The 18,077-nt window shown below is 38.4% G+C and overlaps 1 protein-coding gene across 1 annotated transcript in view; it reads left to right on the top strand.

Annotated features, from left to right (window-relative positions):
• Nucleotides 1-523: 523 nt before the first annotated feature.
• The window catches only part of BCL2 (BCL2 apoptosis regulator), a 135,273-nt gene continuing 117,719 nt past the window's right edge, over nt 524-18,077 (top strand). The window contains exons 1-2 of the mRNA XM_075212961.1: nt 524-1,037; nt 1,396-2,397. Of these exons, the coding sequence (XP_075069062.1) occupies nt 1,666-2,397 (732 nt within the window). The 5' untranslated portion in view covers nt 524-1,037; nt 1,396-1,665. The remainder of the gene's footprint in view (nt 1,038-1,395; nt 2,398-18,077) is intronic.

Genomic DNA, 18,077 nt, shown 5'->3' with positions numbered 1-18,077 from the left:
ACAACTATTTTTAAACAAAATTCCAAGTAATTAAAAAATATTTCGTTTTTGTGTATATCTTATCAAGACAAAAGTAACTACATTAACTGAAATGATTTATAGAATTTATTAAATTAATTTTGCCAAATGGAAAAGGAATATAACACTTGTCTTGAGTTTATTAATACTTGGATTTATACTAAGCGGAGCTTTCAACCCTTTTATAAAGAACCCAATGCATCCCTAGTAACATAAGTCAAACTTTAATGAAATCCAGTACCCTCTAACAACAAATGTGTAAAGTAGTTCACATTCTCTAATAATAATAATTTAAAAAATGTTCCTTTGTGGCTATTGCTTGCAATCACTGTACTGCACCTTAAGCAAAACATATTTGCATATATATTATTTTACAGATACGTATGGTAAAATACCGACAAAGCCCTCTAGAGGGAGCTCTAAATCAATGGCATACGTATGAGAAAAAAAAAGGAAATCAATTTAGTCCGCCCAGCGCAAGATTCATTCTCTGTTCTACACACAGTATTCAACGGGCAAACAGTGTCCCGCCTCCAACCACACTCTGTACTACAGGGAGGCAAGATGAAGGCAGGAAGCACAATAAAAAGAAACTGAATGACAGACAAATATAAACATTTCTGCTGTTCGCTCATTGCAGGATATGTCTGATACTACACAGAGATTACTGCTGCCTGTGTTGGATTAGTTGAGAGGGATTTTCTATCGTTGCCCTGGCTGAGAAGCATATGTGTGGTGTGTGCAAGAGACTGAATTAATGGGAGTGCGCACACTGCTGCAAGAGCTTGGATTAGAGGAGAGAAATTGCATTTGGCTTTTTATGTGGCTCCAGTGTTGCCTGGGTGGCCTCTGAAGCATTTGCGGTGCAGGGATGCTTATATGACATTCGGGCACGTTTACTGATGCATTCAGTTGTCCCTGAGGATTTAAGTCGATATAGCCTCAGGATTTCTGGAACTTATTTCATGGATTCAAATGAACAGGGAAGTCAAACACCAGAACCTTATTTGGGGAAGCGAGTGAGTATACATAATTAATACTGTGTTTACACTATGTATGCTTACTGTTTGTGCATGAATATAACATTTTATATAGGTTAGTGTATTATATAGAAATAATAGCATATATGTATATACATAACAACACAATTGGCAGTGTGATACAGGTAATAATATAAAATTAATATATATATATATATATATATATATATATATTAGTGTTTGTGATTTTAGCTTTTCTGCAGTTCTTTAGTACTTCTTTTTTTTAATTTTACACCAGTCCACAACATACATGACATGTATTCGCATTTGTAAAGTTCTGTATGACACACACATGGAAAACCCACATGAGCATAAAGTAAATGTGTTTGTGTTGCAGCGTGAAGAAGGGAATGTCCCTTAAAAACTGACGATGAAATCAGCTTTAGGGGGGAAATTACAGTAAATGTACAGAACTCCAATGGAAGGAAGAGGAGGGGGGATACAGAGATTGAAGAATGAAAGAGCATCACAGAGACCAAGCACTCACAACTAAAGTGTAAAGGTTGCAGTCGTTTTTTTTGAGATCTGGGTGGGGTCTTACTATTAAAATTTTGTATTAAGATTTATTTTTTTACCACGGATTTCAAGTCAGCCATCCTTGAAAAATATGGCTCATCCTAGGAGAGGAGGGTACGATCATCGGGACATAGTGGTAAAATACATCCATTATAAGCTGTCACAGAGGGGCTATGAATGGGAAGAAGGGAGGCAGACTTCCTCTGCGTTCCCACATACTTCTGCTGCTAATAATAATCTTACTAATGATGGAGAGGTGTTTGCCATACCTGGTGGTCAAACTGGACAACCTCTGGCTTCAGATTTGCCTGCTGCTTCCACTTCAAATAATGACTCTTCAAGTAACGCTCCAGTTCCTCTTGTAGAAAGTGCACCTGCTGCTCCCAGAAGCTCTGCATCTGCTGCTTCCCCAGTCCCTTTACCCCAGGCAGATCTGGATGTTGACCAAGATGCACGTCAACCACTAGATGATAATAATGACGAAGATGCCCCTTTACAACCAGTCCCCCCTGCATTATTTCAGACACTGAGTCGTGCAGGAGATGAGTTCTCCAATATGTACCAACAAGACTTCAGACATATCTCAGGACTCCTCCACTTAACCCCATCCACAGTTCGTCTTCGATTTGCTGCCGTGGTAGAAGAGCTCTTTCATGATGGTGTAAATTGGGGCCGAATTGTAGCTTTCTTCGAATTTGGAGGAGTCATGTGCGTGGAGAGTGTGAATCGAGAGATGTCTCCATTGGTAGACTCCATTGCAGGATGGATGACTGAGTACCTGAATAGGCATCTGCAAAACTGGATCCAAGAACAGGGAGGATGGGTATGTTTTATATCTTTTTATGTTTGTCTTTTAAAATTTACATGTACACATTGCTTTGCTATCGTTAGTGTGGGTTTGAAAAATAAAAAAAATAGAAGGTTGACAAATAAAGATCACATGGAAAACGAGTCTGCGCAAATTATGGAAGAAGCCCTTCAAGAACCAAATAGTGAAACCTGTGTCTGCATGTATCGTAACTGAAGTTTAAATACCAGGTGGTGTTCTTTCTTTCATCTTCTCATTGGGAAGTTTGGTTGTCAAGTTCTGCCACTATTAATGTTTCACAAACAATGACAAGAATTTGTAGGTTTTTTTTTTACTCTGTTATGTTAAACTAATGTTTTGTTTACAAACAATATTAGTTACTGCTATTCTTTATTAATAATATAAAAACTTAAAAGTTAAGTGTGGACTGATCTTCTAAGTTACTATATGATTCTTAAGCTCAAGTGGTCTATACTGAAATGTATAATGTACAGAAAAAAATGGGAGAAATGAGGTTTCCTACAAGACAGCTGGGCACAGAGTAATGTAGCTAGTAATTCAATTATACTTCATACTTGGATTTTTTTGAACAAACACTTTCAAAAGTTAAGTATGTACTGATCCACCTGGGTAATGTCCGTTCCGTTTAGATTTCAGGTAGGTCCTTCATTCACCAGTCTATAAATTGTGTATAAATAGTAATAATTCCATAAATTCTAGAACAGAATTTTTCATAGTATGCTTTTTTACTATTATCATAACTATAGCACGTGTCTAGTTCTCCCTGATAATTTGTCAACAGTGCCCTTTGAAGGTGTAATAATGTTCTTAAAATTGTTTGTTGCCCAGGATAAAATAACCTGCTATGGATGCATATGATGATGAAGGTTTGGTTCAGGCCTGTCACGTATTAGTTAAAAGATAATAAAGCTGCTCTGAGGTACACAGTAAGACAGGGAGTTATCAGTCAGTTGTTAACGCAGTCTTATACTAACCTTCTAGCATTACAGGGCAGGAATTGCTGTCCTCGGAGGTCTGCTCAACCATCAGCAATTTTATAATTGGCAGAAGACGTAAGTGGTACTGCATCAGTGAATGTAGAATTCACTAAGTCAAATCATGGCGTTGGTTTGCATTTCAGAAGAGTGAGGGAAGAGGTGAATGAACAGATCTATAAAGTTAACACTAAAACGTTAGACATCTGTAGTAAATATTTCAGTCTCCTGGGATTTATCCAATTCTTTATGTTCATTATATTGCTACAAGGAGATAGAGGGAAAGACCCAGACGATGCTGACAGAAATTAAAAAAGACGGTGTATCTGAATACATTTTTCAGTGTACTTATTAGTATCTAGATAATGTTTTGTTGGTATTTTGCCTACCTATATTTTTTTTTCTGGTGCTAAGATTGGAATTAAACATTTGTTCTGTGTCATCACCTATAGCTATGCTATTAGCAAAGAACAAGCTTGCATTGATCCCCCCCCCCCCCCCCACACACACAAGTAAACCGCTTGCCATTCTAGCTGTCAAAATAATGTAGACAATTGTCGATTATCTTATTCCACTTCCCTATATGATGCACTATAAGTGGGAAATTATGTTATTTTCCTATTACATTCAGTTCAGTAGGAAGTTAATAGGGACAAGCTGTGCTGAAATTAATCTTATTAGCCAGTCAATGTACTTATCAGAGATACTTTACTAAATATGCAGCTGCAATAAAAAGAGCAGAATTGGTACTGCCAATCTCATTGTAATGTGAGCCTTGTATAGTTTCAACATGCATTATTGTACAATTTGCTGAGATCGCAATTCATTTATAATCTTTTGACCTTAGTGTGATTGTATCTAGGATTTTTCAGTATTGTTTTGGGCTTGTTCTCCTATACTGCCCACTCTTTTTATTGCTATTCATTTTTTGGGTGAATTTGAATAAATTGGCCAAACTCTTTTCGTAAGTTGGGTCCTATTTCCTAGAAAATTGTATTCATGATCTCTATTTTGTGTGACCGAGAATTGCAGATGGCATTGAAGTCTAGCTGTTCATTTGGGTACCTGATTGACCTAATTAGTACAAGGTGGCCATCCACATTTGTAGCCAAATGTAGATCTCAATGTGTGGGCTGCTGTAGGGGAACTATGTGACAGGTGTACTTTATGCTTCATCTGTAAATGGATTCACCAGATTGTGGGATGCAGTGTCTCAGAAACGGAGGTCTGAAAGATCGAATCCTCTCTACTATTTGGGAGAAAGAGAATCAAATATAAAGTGAAGATCCCAAAAAAAAATATCAGTAATACTCCTATAAAAGGCAACAGATATTGACTTATTCTTACTAAGCAATCGTCTAAGGGTATTAGCTATTTCAACATAGTTGGTTGAAATGGATGTCATACCACCATGTTGGTGTCCTTAAAGAGCAGTTCTCAGAAATTAAGTTTTCACTAAAAACAACTAACAATATAATAATATCTAACATTCATTTTTGCTTGTTTATTTATTTTTATATCTTTATTGCTTTTAGGTGCTTTTTATTTTAGTCCCATGTCTGCTTTCCCACTCAGCTTTTACGCTAATCTGTTCTATCTTCAAATCAGCAGTGTCCTAATGATAGCCCTTACCATCATAATGAGGGGGGGCTAGGCATAGAGAGGTATGGACTCGGTGTGGTATAGGTGCATATGAAGGATATAGCTACACCACAAATCGTTACCCATTCAGCACATTTGTCATTGAAGATGGGGAATTCCAATCACAGTATAGTGAGGGATAGAAGAAGCCAAAGGGCGAGAACTCAAACATTTGAATGTTAAATATTTATTGATCCCTTTACAGGAGTTTGCTGATTTGATATTTCACAGGTTCTCTTTAAAACCTTAAATAAGTATATTTATCTAGTTAAGTGTTTTCAACTGGTGGGCTACACCTGTCCCACCAAGTGTGACATATAGTCTCCATTTTGATTGGGAAAAACATTGTTTTTCTTAATGGGTCGTTTGAAAACTAGGATACATACAAGGAAATAAAAAAGGGAGGGAGGATTAGGAGCAATAACAATACCAAAGCTGACCAGCTAGTACCCCCAGCTTTACTAAGGGAAAACAGTTTCCATAATTATTGTTTTCCCCCAAAAAAAGAGGAACAATATTATATTCTCTTTTATGGGACATGACAAGAGAAGAGACAGAGCTACAGTTGGTTATGAATTGTGCAATATGAAAAACTGTATAACGAGTCAAAAATGTAGCATGTAAACTAAGTAAAGGCTGGAGAGGAGGGAGTGCAGCATCTCCTATGCCAAAGTGCTCCATTAGTGCTGCTCCTTTATAATATATGCACATATGGGTTCCTTTGCTACCACATTCTGGGTACTGTAACACAACTCTGTGATGCTATTTTTTTCCTTATCCTCTGCCAATATACACTGTGCTTTGTTAGACTATACTGCCTGTATCCAGAGACTATATTCTTTATTTAATGTGATATTTTTGATAAGGTGCATTGGATTAGGATCAGATGACCCTTTTCATCACTCTTTGAAGTTGGCAGGCTATAACTTCCTTCATAGAGGTGATACTGAAAGCCATACTAATCTTGTGAAGGGCAGTGGTCTGTCCACTTATATGCATGGACAGGAATTTATGTGACATTGAGGATTATGATACGTTCGTATGTATCGTTTGCAATAAAGATTCTCCAATGCGATCGCTGTGGTTCCAAAGCAAAAAGGTTTTATTCTCAAAGTATTAAAAGGCAGAGTTTGGTATACATACGCTTGCGCCTGTTGGCAACAACACAAGTTTCTATCATAACGTTCTGGTTTCCAAAGATGGAGGTGAACAATTTATACATAGTACAGTTGTAAAAAGCAGTGACATCACAAAGATACACAGTTACAGTATTAAGGTGGTTTTGCCAAGGTGCAAAGTTAATCCATTTTTTTTTACTTTGCTCTCCTTAATGACTTAGGCCCATAGTCTTTATTCTGTATTCTAGTGAAAGCAAATATCTGATTGTTTTCTATAATTTGCTAATGACAAACCCTCAGTGTCATGATGTGGGGAAAGGAATGGAGGCAACCAAGAAACTACAGTCTGATATTTGTAGCACTGTCCTGTAAAACTGATTTGGAACGACTTTGATGTAAAATGCAGCGGTATATAAAACATCCATATTGTTTTCTTCTTGTATTTGCTGATTATTGAATGTAAAGTTGTTTTTTGCTATTTGATATCCTAGCTGCCCATATTACCGTCTGGTCTCAACCATGTTGGTAAAAAAAATACCCTCATTGCCTGAAAAGTTAAATGGCACTGGTTTCGTTTATTATGTTACTACTTAAAGAAACGTTTGTAAATACCATACTGTTTGCCCTCCTTCAGGCTACTTTACCAGTGGCACTAATACAATTCCTCCTGTAATGGAGTGGGTGGAATAGTAAGTAGCAGGACACACGGGTAATATATTATGTTCTACGTCTGTATTAGAAATTCAATATATATGTGGTTATCTGTTATATTTTATAGTGCTAAATATATCCATCTTGGGAATAGATGTGACTTATTAGAACCAGAAAACGCTAAAAAAATCTATTATAACATGCAAACATTTTCTGGAGTGTTGTAAAGTTATCTTTTATACAAGTACAGGCTACATTGTAAAGTTTTTTTTCTAAATATATTTGGTACACTGGGAAGAGAGATGGTTATATGGAATTAATTATTACCATTATTTTACATATGAATACTAACTAAATACATGTAAGCTTTTTAGACATGAAATCTTTTAGTAATCACACAGATTAGATGTTTTCCTGGCATCCCTCAGCAGTGACAGGTGGAATTGGTCAGTGTTGTTTTTTTTCCCTTCAGGCCAAACTGTTATACACCTTCATTAGCTAATCTGTCATCTGCAGAGTGATGGGACTGCATTGCTCTTTAGCGTATCCCTAGATACGAAGCTTTTCACAGTGTTTTATTGCCTGCCGTTATTCAGCATAGCCCTGGGCCTGTTTGTCAGTATCGTATATCATTTTTACATGCTGGTGGGTGCATTTTGAGCTTTTTCTTTGGTTTTAACATGAAAATGTAATCAAAGGTATAGCCAAAATGATAAACCGATCGGGACGTGGCTGCTGTTATTAACCCAACTTAGATGCTAAAAATATGATTGATCAATACACACAATATATGATGGCAAAATATTTATTTTGACATGACATCAGCAACATGAAGCTGTGCAGTACTAAATAACATTTAGGGGTATATTTACTAAACTGTGGGTTTGAAAAAAGTGGAGATGTTGCCTATAGCAACCAATCAGATTCTAGCTGTCATTTATTTAGTACATTCTACCAAATAACAGCTAGAATCTGATTGGTTGCTACAGGCAACATCTCCACTTTTTCAAACCTGCAGTTTAATAAATATACCCCTTAGTAGATGTCTATGCAGGTGTTTCCCAAAACAAATTTAAAGGATAACTCCACCAAATACTTGACTTTGTGTGAACCTAGGTAAAATAAGTAAATTAAGAATAATGTACTTCCCTCAAATGTTTGCTATGTTTTGTATGTGTCTTATTATGCCAAGATATCGATTTTGTTTCTTGGAAACTGCTAAAGAATGAAATGTGCCACATTTGCTTAATTTGCAAAGTTAATTTTAATACCTTTTTACCGTTTTTTTTGTTTTTTTTTACCTTTTAGAAGAGACTTTTCAACTTGGGTATAATCAAGTATTTCTGCTATTAAAGACACCAATCATGGGAAGACTACATTATTAAACAATATATGTTTTTTTTATAAAATTTCTTGCCTAATTTAAACCTGTTGGTACTTTATTTTGTTTACAACCTATCACCTGGTAAACACAGAGGCTGTGGTTGAGCCACAATTAAAAAAACAAACAAAATAAATGTAAACCAAAAAGAGAGAACAAAGTCAAATTCCAATATAATTATCAATGCAGAGAGGATTTGCACCCAGAACTATAGCATGGAATTGATGGCAAATAACCTGGTATTGGGTAATGGTGGGAAGATACATTTCAGTTTAGCTTCATGGAAATGTGAGTGTATGAAATACAGTAACATATACCAGTATATGAACACAGAGTATCTTAAATGCAAGTCAGCTACAGGTTTATATATCACATGCAGATTTACTTGAAAGAGAGATACAATGTTTTATGTTTGGCCAACACCTTCAAGAGGAGTCACCATCTCCAATATCAATTCCATAAAGGGACTTGATCCATCTTGACCAGACATATGTATACTTTTGTTTTGCAGTTTCTCATGAGCTATACAAAATGTTTGTGTACCACAGTTTAATTGTCCAAAGCCACACATTGTTTGAAAGCTAAAGCCATCCACAACCTTGCTATGCCAACCCTATAGAGAGAGAGTAAATCAATCACATATTATTGGGTTAGTGTATCTAGTAGCCTTTACATTGATAGCTTGAATATTAATACCCCATGGGCAAGCAAGGGTACAGTTACACCAGTTTTCCATATACATTTTGACTTAGCAAGTCAAAATGTTTGTAATGGACATTCCCATAATAAATGCCAGAATGTGTCAGATTTCCAAATTTAGGGCAATATGGCTAGGTCCCCCTCCCAAATGTCATTAGTCATCTAGGGGTGAGGAAGACCCTATGGAGAATATATAGCTCCACCTGTTGAAATTTCACACACAATGTGTCCACATGGGCATACGCCAGGTTATAGGACCATTCACCATCAGAACATGTCTTCAGGTCACTTTTACATTTTGTCCAAAGCATTGAAAGGCTGTCTGAATCCAATTCCCTCACCAGGAATACATAAATAACTGAAATTCATTTTCAAGGCCCAGCTGATGGAATTGTTTTCTTTACACAGACATCCTAAACTGTGCATTAAAGAATGTTAAAGCTGTAAGTTCCTGTGAAACATTACACTGGGGATTCTAAACTCAGCATGGATTTGTTCGAAGGATGGTCAGACAGATAAACATGGCCAACCTTCTGTAATACCGTATCTGGTCAAAACGTTTTGCAACTACATTTTAGACCGCGCCACTAGCTTTCCATTATGTCAAAACAGGGCATCTGAGCCTATACCCACACCTCCCACCAATATATGCATCAAGTCGCTAAGGCGCATAGCCTGGGTTATAAATGATGTGGATTTTTTCGTAACTCTTGCCCTCGTTAGAGCCTAAGTTGGTGTATGGCCAGACCCTTCCTGCTAAATCAGGAGGAGTGGTATATTCAAGAGATTCCCCCATCCAGTGTCGGACACACACATACACACTTTTAAACATAACAATCTTCATGTGACTATTATGGCAACCCCAGTCACATGGATTATGCTATAGTGAGCAGAGGGGTTATGGAACTCCCATCGTTTCAGCATGTTTATTCACAGCACAGTCACCTTTGTCATCTGCCATCGTGTGTGTTTCAACTACTGGTTGTTGAAACACTTCCAAATAGATACATTTATGTTAAAATGGTATAAAACATTTAATAAAAATCTATATGGGATTGCAACTTTAACACATTATATCCCCATATACAGTGGCGGGCTGGCTCGGGGGACAGGGGGGCATCGGCCCCCCGGTTGGGCCGGGGGGTAGGCCGCCCCCCGGCTGCAAAATACAATTCTTTCCCCCGCGGCCGCATCTGATGACATCAGATGCGGCCGCGTCAGCGCACAGGCGGCCGCATCACATGACAGGGGATGTGGCCGCGTCATCAATGACGCAGCCGCATCCCTTTTCATGAGATGCGGCCGCCTGTGTGCCCCCCGGCCACGCCTCTCCCAGCCCGCGTCTGCCCATATACAACATTATTTGAGACAGATCTGGAGAACTGAGGTTGAGATTATAAAAGTGATCGAATGAAGTTTAAAATATACATTTATACCTTTGTCTTATGCTTAGAGAAAGAAAGTTGTGTTTGACTACCTGTACCTCTAGGTATAGTATACATTGCTTCCCAGCTGACATGACCGTTTAATGCCAGTAGCAGTACAACTTTGAATGTAACTGTACTGTTTACATCACTAAAATAGCTTGTTGGCCCTGTCCATTACATAAAAAAAATAATTGTTTTTTCCTCTGCAAGGTTTCTTAGATTCCTAGAAATGTTGTTGCAAATGGTCAGCTGAACAGATGGTCTGATGTGAGACTGAGTTTATGTGTAGAAATCTGAATATGTAGATGGATGAAGAACTGTTTGCAGTAAGGTAAAATAATATTCCTGGTATGCTTTGTTCTGTGACTGCGAGATTGTTGTTTCAAAGCTATGGCTCAGTTTGCGATTTACAGTTTATACATTAACTGCAATGTGCAAGTCTTCTTTCATTTTGAAGTCTTTTGAGGTTACCATAATGCTTTAAAATGAAAATATTCATTCTGACTCCTGTGATTATGTTCCTTTTGTAGCAGGGCTACCAGGTTACTATAGTGACTAAAAATGCTCCCTAGCTATTAGGTCTTCCTGTCTCACCCATACTGTCCAAAGGAAGTTCCATATAAGTTTCAAGTTTTAGATTCGGTTGTTAGTGGCTGCATATAATTGTTCCACGCTTTTCTAAATATATTTCCACTAAAACAATCATATTAACTAGTGATTATTGTTGTGGCCATTGGTTTCTGTTAGCATTTTCCGATTGGTGGGTCCATTTACAACTGTGACACTTGTGAATGCACTATGTGTGTGTACATTGATAAATGCCTCAGAAAGAGCCACATGATCCTGCTAATGTTGTACAATGCTGATTGGCCTTCATTTATTATTATTTATTATTATTATTTATTTATAAGGCGCCATAGATTCCAAAGTGCCGGATACAGAAGCAAGTAACAAATAGACGAGGTAATACATATAAGTAGCACAGATGAGTGTGAGTAATGCTATGGGGACTCTCACAGAGTGCAGTAAAAGATGTGACCGTACGACCGAGGGAGTCAGACAGTAGACAGACATGGGACAATAGGTAAAGAGGACCCTGCCCATGAGAGCTTACATTCTAGAGTTAGGGGTAGTGAGAGACAGTAGGACCAACTGGGAAGAGATGGAGATGGCAGAAAAGGAGGTGATGGATAGAATAGTTAGGCGGTGGTAGAATAGGTGAGCTTACAAAGGTGAGTTTTGAGTGAGTGTTTGAAGGACTGAAGCTTGGGGGAAAGTCGAGTGAGACGGGGTAGTGAGTTCCAAAGATTAGGGGCAGCATGGCAGAGGTCATGGAAGCAAGCATGTGGGGAGGTAATGAGAGGTGCATTGAGGTGGAGGTCAGAGGTAGTGTCAAAAGCAGCAGAGAGGTCGAGGAGTACGAGAAGGGAGGAGTGACCTTTGGACTTAACTGAAAGTAAGTAAATTGTTACTTTAATGAGGGCAGTTTCAGTTGAGTGAAGGGGACAGAAGCCAGATTGGAGAGGGTCAAAAAGAGAATGGGAAGAGGGAAAGTGGCTCAGACTAGATTAAAGACAAGTCTTTCGAGAATTTTAGAAACAAATGGAAGCAGAGATATGGGGCGATAGTTGGAGAGATAGGATGTGTTGAGGGAAGGTTTCTTAAGAATAGGGGAGGTGAGAGCATGCTGGAAGGCAGAGGGGAAGATACCAGTGGAGAGAGAGGGGTTAAAGAGGTGAGCAAGGTGAAAACAGGCATTGGAAGATAGGCAGCAGAGGAACTTCGAGGGGGCAGGATTGAGAGGGCAGGTTGTAGAAGAATAGGAGGAAGGAATAGAGAGGATCTCAGGCACAGTTACAGGAGGGTAGGAGCCAAGGATGGCAGAGTGAGTGATAGAGAGGACAGGAGGGGGGGAGGCAAGTCTGATGAGACCAGATATTATTGTGGATAGAGTCAATTTTGTTTTTGAAGTAGGTGGCAAAGTCAAGAGCAGTGATGATTGAGGGGGGACGAGTTGGGGAGGACACACTAGAGAATTAATGGTAGCAACGAGGCGTCGCAGTTTATTGGACAAGGAGGAGATGACAGATGTGAAAAAGGTTTGTTTGGCAAGAGGGCATAATAATAGGAAGAAAGGATGAAGTCAGCAACGGAGCATTATTTTCTCCATTGACATTGAGGAGCTGGAGCACTTTTGAAGGAGATCAGTAAAAGGGGAGTGCTATGGTTGGAGATTGGGTTGGCCACGAGAACGAAGGGTGGTGGCTGGGGCTGCAGTATCAAGGGCAACAGAGTGTGTAATGTTGTAAAGAGAGACAGCAGCGTTGGGACATGATATGGAAGAAATGGGAGCAAGTAAGGGTTCGAGGGAGGACGCAAAGATGATGGGGTCAGTGCTATTGATGGGACGCAGTGTGCGAGCAACTTTGGGTGGGAGAGGGGTGACAGGGTAAAGAGAGGGTAAAGGAATGGAGATTGTGGTCAGAGAGGGGGAAGACAGAATTGGAAAATTTGGAGATGTCACAGAGATGGGAGAACACTAGGTCCAGGGAGTGACCATCACGGTGGGTTGCAGAAGTTGTCCATTAGGAGAGGCCATTGGAGGAATTGAGAATAAGGAGGCAATAGAGGTAGCGGTAGTAATAGGAGAGTGGGTAAGGATGTTAAAATCCCCAATGTTAATAGTGGGAAGATCAGAAGAGAGGAAATGGGAAATCCAGGCAGCAAACTTATCAACACGAAAGTGGAGAGGGAAAAAGAGGCGGATGGAGTGAACTTCAGGAAGAGAAGGAGAGGTAGGGTTTAGGGGGAATAACGCAGAAGGTGTAGCCAGCAGACAGAAGGACACCTACACCACCTCCTTGGCAGTCCCCAGGACGGGGAGTGTGGGAGAAGAAGAGACCCCCAATGGGAGAGTGCAGCAGTGGAACCAGAATCAGTGGGGGAGATCCACGTTTCTGTAAGGGTCAGGAGAACCAAAGGAATGGGAGAGGAAGAGGTCATGAATGGGAATGAGTTTGTTGCAGACAGATCATTCATTCCATAGCGCATAGGTCAGGGGAAGGTGTGTAAGAGGAAGGATGGGAATAAGGTTGGTGGGATTGGATTTTAGGGGGGACAGGGTAATATGTGGTGCAGGGGGAACGACAGCAGACAGAGGGGATAAGCTTGGGTCTGTAATATGGAGTCATGATGTGCGGAGCAATGTGGGAGGAAGTGTTGAATGGAGAGTAATAAGGTACAGGAGATGTAGTAATTGAGACCTTGCAGAGTCATGAAATAGTCAGTGGTAGCATATTAGTGATTGATACATAATTCAGCACCATCTGATGACCACTGTTCAGTGTAATGTGGCACAGGCTAGTGTAGAGTAATCAGTGCACAGGCTGGTGCAGAGTAATTGGCACACAGGCTTGTACGCTACCTGCAGGTATAAATAAGTTACGAGTTGAGGTATATACAAGGTTACAAGTCGGCCAAAAGTTGGAAACCAGCAATTTTATCCAAAATAATCATAAAAGTATACTATTAAGTATGAAATATTGCCTCCTAATGGACATTATGTTTTACATAGCTTACCAATTGTTTGTTAAAGAATTGCCGGTCCCAAACTTTTGGATAAATTTGTTCAGGTCTGTTTATATAAAGGCATAATATTAGTTCAAGTAAAAAATATGACATTATGTTGTGATATAATTTATTTATGCCTATGCTGCAGTGCTGGTTTCGTCATACATAAACCTGCTAGAAGACAGGAATTTCTATATGAAATCATAATTTAATTCAAGACTACAGACGTCACTAGGATATCTGCTAGCAGACACAGAGTGAAACAAATATTCATTATATTCAAAGTACACTTCAGTTCCTTTCAAGGAAATGATACTTCCTTCTCCAGGGGTTTTCAATTAACATATATTGGAAAACTGTGATTATTTTGAATTTATATCTGAACAAGCAACATATATTACATACATTATTGGTTACAGCTATGTAATCTTGCCTGAAATTATTCTGCTATTATCCATTTTCTTATTAGTACAGGCACTATGTGAGCACTACAGCCAGCAGTGTGTGTTAGATCACTGACCAGTCCTGGCAGGTGTGAGCAATAACCTCCAATATTTTTTAAAATCATTGCAAAGCAATACACTGCCCCCAGCCAGCTACTTGATAATGCCACCCGGCTGGTAAAATTTTCTGGGGAGAACACTGATAACATTGTAAAATGTGTTTCTGAGAAACTTTAAAATTGTAGGATATGTTATCATACATTCTAGGGTTACAGTGAAAACTTTGAATAATCACATGAGATTACTTCGCCCAGAGGAAGACCCACACCAATAATTAATTGCAGTTTATTTAACACAGTAGGATTTACAAAGCAGAAGGGGGGGCACAAATTTGACCTTGTTTTTTCATTAGAATGGTGTCTGTTTAATAAATCACATTGCAATTATCCTTTACTTAGCTTTACTGTTAAAGTTAGACTTGTTAAAGCTGCATTAGAGGTAAACTTGAATCATGGTATCTGAAATTTTTTATTGTATGTTTAACACTAAACACTTTAATCATACTATGGTATTTTTATTTTCCTAATGTGTGTGTAATGTATTTTATGCTTTTCTGGTTTCTCATGCAGAGAGAGTTATACAGTAATAAGGAAATTTATATTTGTTAGTAGCTCAACAAAATTCAGTATAGGGCCAAGAAGTTACTGATGTTTTCATTCCTTACTGATAAGTTTGATACTGAAACAACATAATATCTAGTGACTAGTATTGTTCATTAATTGTGAAAAATTGGTTTCCACAATTCTTTCTCTGTTAATATACAGAACCTTTGTTTTTGTTACTGAATACTGTATATCTTTTTAAATTAGAAAATGAAAAACAATAGAATTGGCAAATTTTTGATAGACTAGATTTACTATTTGGTTTGCTTCCTATAGCCATGCATGAGCTTCCTGACCTCTCCACTGGAAGTTTGATCGACTCTTCTTGTGCAAATTGCTCCAGTTTTCAGATCTTTCCACAGGTGTACTATGGGATTTAGATCTGGACTCATTGTTGGCCGCTTCTGAACATTCCAGCTTCTTGTCTTGAATCATTCCCATGTGTTTTTTGTGTTTTGGGCCATTGTCCTACTAGAAGAACCCTGATCTTTGCCAGAGACCCAGTTTTCTGACTCTGGGTTCAACATGCTCCAAAATGGCCTGGTAATATCCAGATTTCCTGATGTCATGCACACGTTCCAGATGCAGAACAGCAACCACAAAACATCCCCGAACTTCCTCCATGTTTGACTGTAGGGTGTTCTTTTTATTTTGATTTCTGTAAACATAGGGATTATGTGCTGTAACAAAAAGCTGTAATTTGGTCGCATCTGTCCAGTACATTCTCCCAGATGGATTATGGCTTGTTCAGGTGTGTTTTGGCAAACTTAAGGGGCTTTCTTATCTCTCTCAGCAGTGGGATCCTCCAGAGCATCCTACGATATAACCCCATCATCATTGAATTTGCAATGGATAGTGCAACTTGAAACTATTGTACCTTTTGTCTGAAGGTCAGCTTGAATGTGTTTAGCAGTTGATCGACGTGCTTTCTCCACCATTCAATCAATCCTGCTCTGCAATCTTTGATCAAGTTTTCTCTTTCCAGCGAGGTTGGCTACAGTGCCATGGGAATTAAATTTTCTGATAACATTAAGCACAGTGAAATCAAGAACATCAAGGTCTCTGGAGATCTATTTGTAGCCTTGAGATCTATGCTTGGCTACAATCTTCTGTCTGACCTCCTCAGACAATTATCTGGCTTTCTCTACTTTCTTGGTCATTGAGGTACACCCAGCGACACAAAGTAGGAGAATGAGCCACTCTATCTGTTTAATGAGTGATTTTATTTTGCAATCACTTGCCACTAACCATAGGTGAGTATTTTCCAATGTGAAGGAGAATCATCTCATTGAAATCTAGTTATTGCTACTTCTAAAAGCTATGATATATGATACAGATATGCTAGGTTAAGGATAAGCGCTGACAACAACTGTCTTCTTGTTTTGTATACTTCTAATAGCTGCCAATAATTTTGTCCAGCCCGTTTATGGATTTATGTGTGGAATAAACTACAACTTGGTAAATGTTTCCACTTTTGTGTCTTATTCCACTGCAAACCCAAGAAATGTTTGGATACGTAACTAGAAATGGTGGAAGATAGAAGTTCACTAGCTCAACTTTCTGCCTCTTTCTGGCACAGTTTTGTGCATTTAACAATGGAAACCTTGGTTAGTGAAAAACCTACAATTTTAGTTTTATATTTTAGGAGAGTTTTATGACTATTATTTAAAGATACATGACCGTAGGCCAGGTACGTTTATGATGGTCCTAGACCTGGTAGTTGACATTTAATCTGCTTAAATCTATAGCAGGATACAGGATATGTCTTACACACATTTTAAAGCATGTTTAATGCTGAATATTAAAGTGTTCATTTACACGTCACTAATCAAAAAGACAAAACTAAAAATATGTAGTAAAAACTAAAGTGTGATCTGTCCTACCACAATGTCTAACACATTAACTCACCACAGTCAATGCATTTCTATAAATGATTAAAAAAAAAAGTACATATTAGAGTGTGAGCTCTCTATGCAGCACTGGTCTGCTTCTGGTAGTTTGTGGTCTGTTGATCAGGAGGCTTCATCTTTTCAAAATAGGCTCAGAGAATAGATTGTTCCTCTATGACCCTATAAAATCACAGAATGTACAATCCTACATAGTTTGGTGACATTATGCCATAGAAATTTGTGATGTTTTCACTAATAGTGCTCTGTGTGGGCCTAATTATTTAACCTTTATCTACACAGATGGTAGCATAACCTTTTATTCTTTGGTGCCAGCACCAAAGCCTCTTTTCATTTATTGGGCAACACTCTTGAAGGAGCACGTTGTAGCCAAGCACTTTTGCTTCTAAAATCTGCCACTGAGCAAATACATGAGCCAATCATGTCTGTCTGTGTTTTTTTTCCTGCTTCAGATGCTTATTCAATTGGCCCAAATTGTGTGAGTGTGCCTGAGGGCATTTTATGGGGTTGATTCAATTTGTCAACGTTGGTCTAGGAATAACGCTGCGCAAATTGTATTACTGTTAATCCCAGATTAAAATTACTGTATTATCAGCATTAAAATGACCGAACTAATGGTAATACTGCGCACTTTAACCGCAGTAACGGCAATAGTGCGCAGGCCACGTTATTCCTAGAATAACGCGGCTGAATTGAATTGGCCCCTATGTGTACAATATGACAATCAGGATTTAAATGTTCTTCCCACTTAGGTAAGCTAATTTTCAGCTGTGATTGTGACACTTCTTACTGTTATTCCACTGTAGGCAAAGAGAAGTTCATATTTAATTAGACACTGATAAATCCAGTATGGGAATCCCAGTTCATGTACAATGTTGGCTAATGCAACCCTGTTCAATATCCTCTACCATCACTTTGACTATATCCCATTATCAATGTGAAGTCCTACGGATTACAGACAAAGAACCAAACATTACTTTGAACTGATGGGGTCAATTAAATCATTAAAACTAGATGACATTCTAAAATTGTAATCTATATCTTTAAATATCTAAACAGACATCCTCCAATACAGTATTATTTTGGTAAGTATTTTCCTGTTAGTCCAGTTTGGCACTTTGTAGAGCAGTAGTAACTCAAATTGTTTTCTGCTAAATAATTAACTGATACATGTTAAAGAGTTTCTGATTATTGTAAATTT

This window comes from Mixophyes fleayi, chromosome 5 (assembly GCF_038048845.1).
Source record: "Mixophyes fleayi isolate aMixFle1 chromosome 5, aMixFle1.hap1, whole genome shotgun sequence".
Lineage (NCBI taxonomy): Eukaryota > Metazoa > Chordata > Amphibia > Anura > Limnodynastidae > Mixophyes > Mixophyes fleayi.
This window is presented reverse-complemented; position numbering and strand designations above follow the sequence as displayed.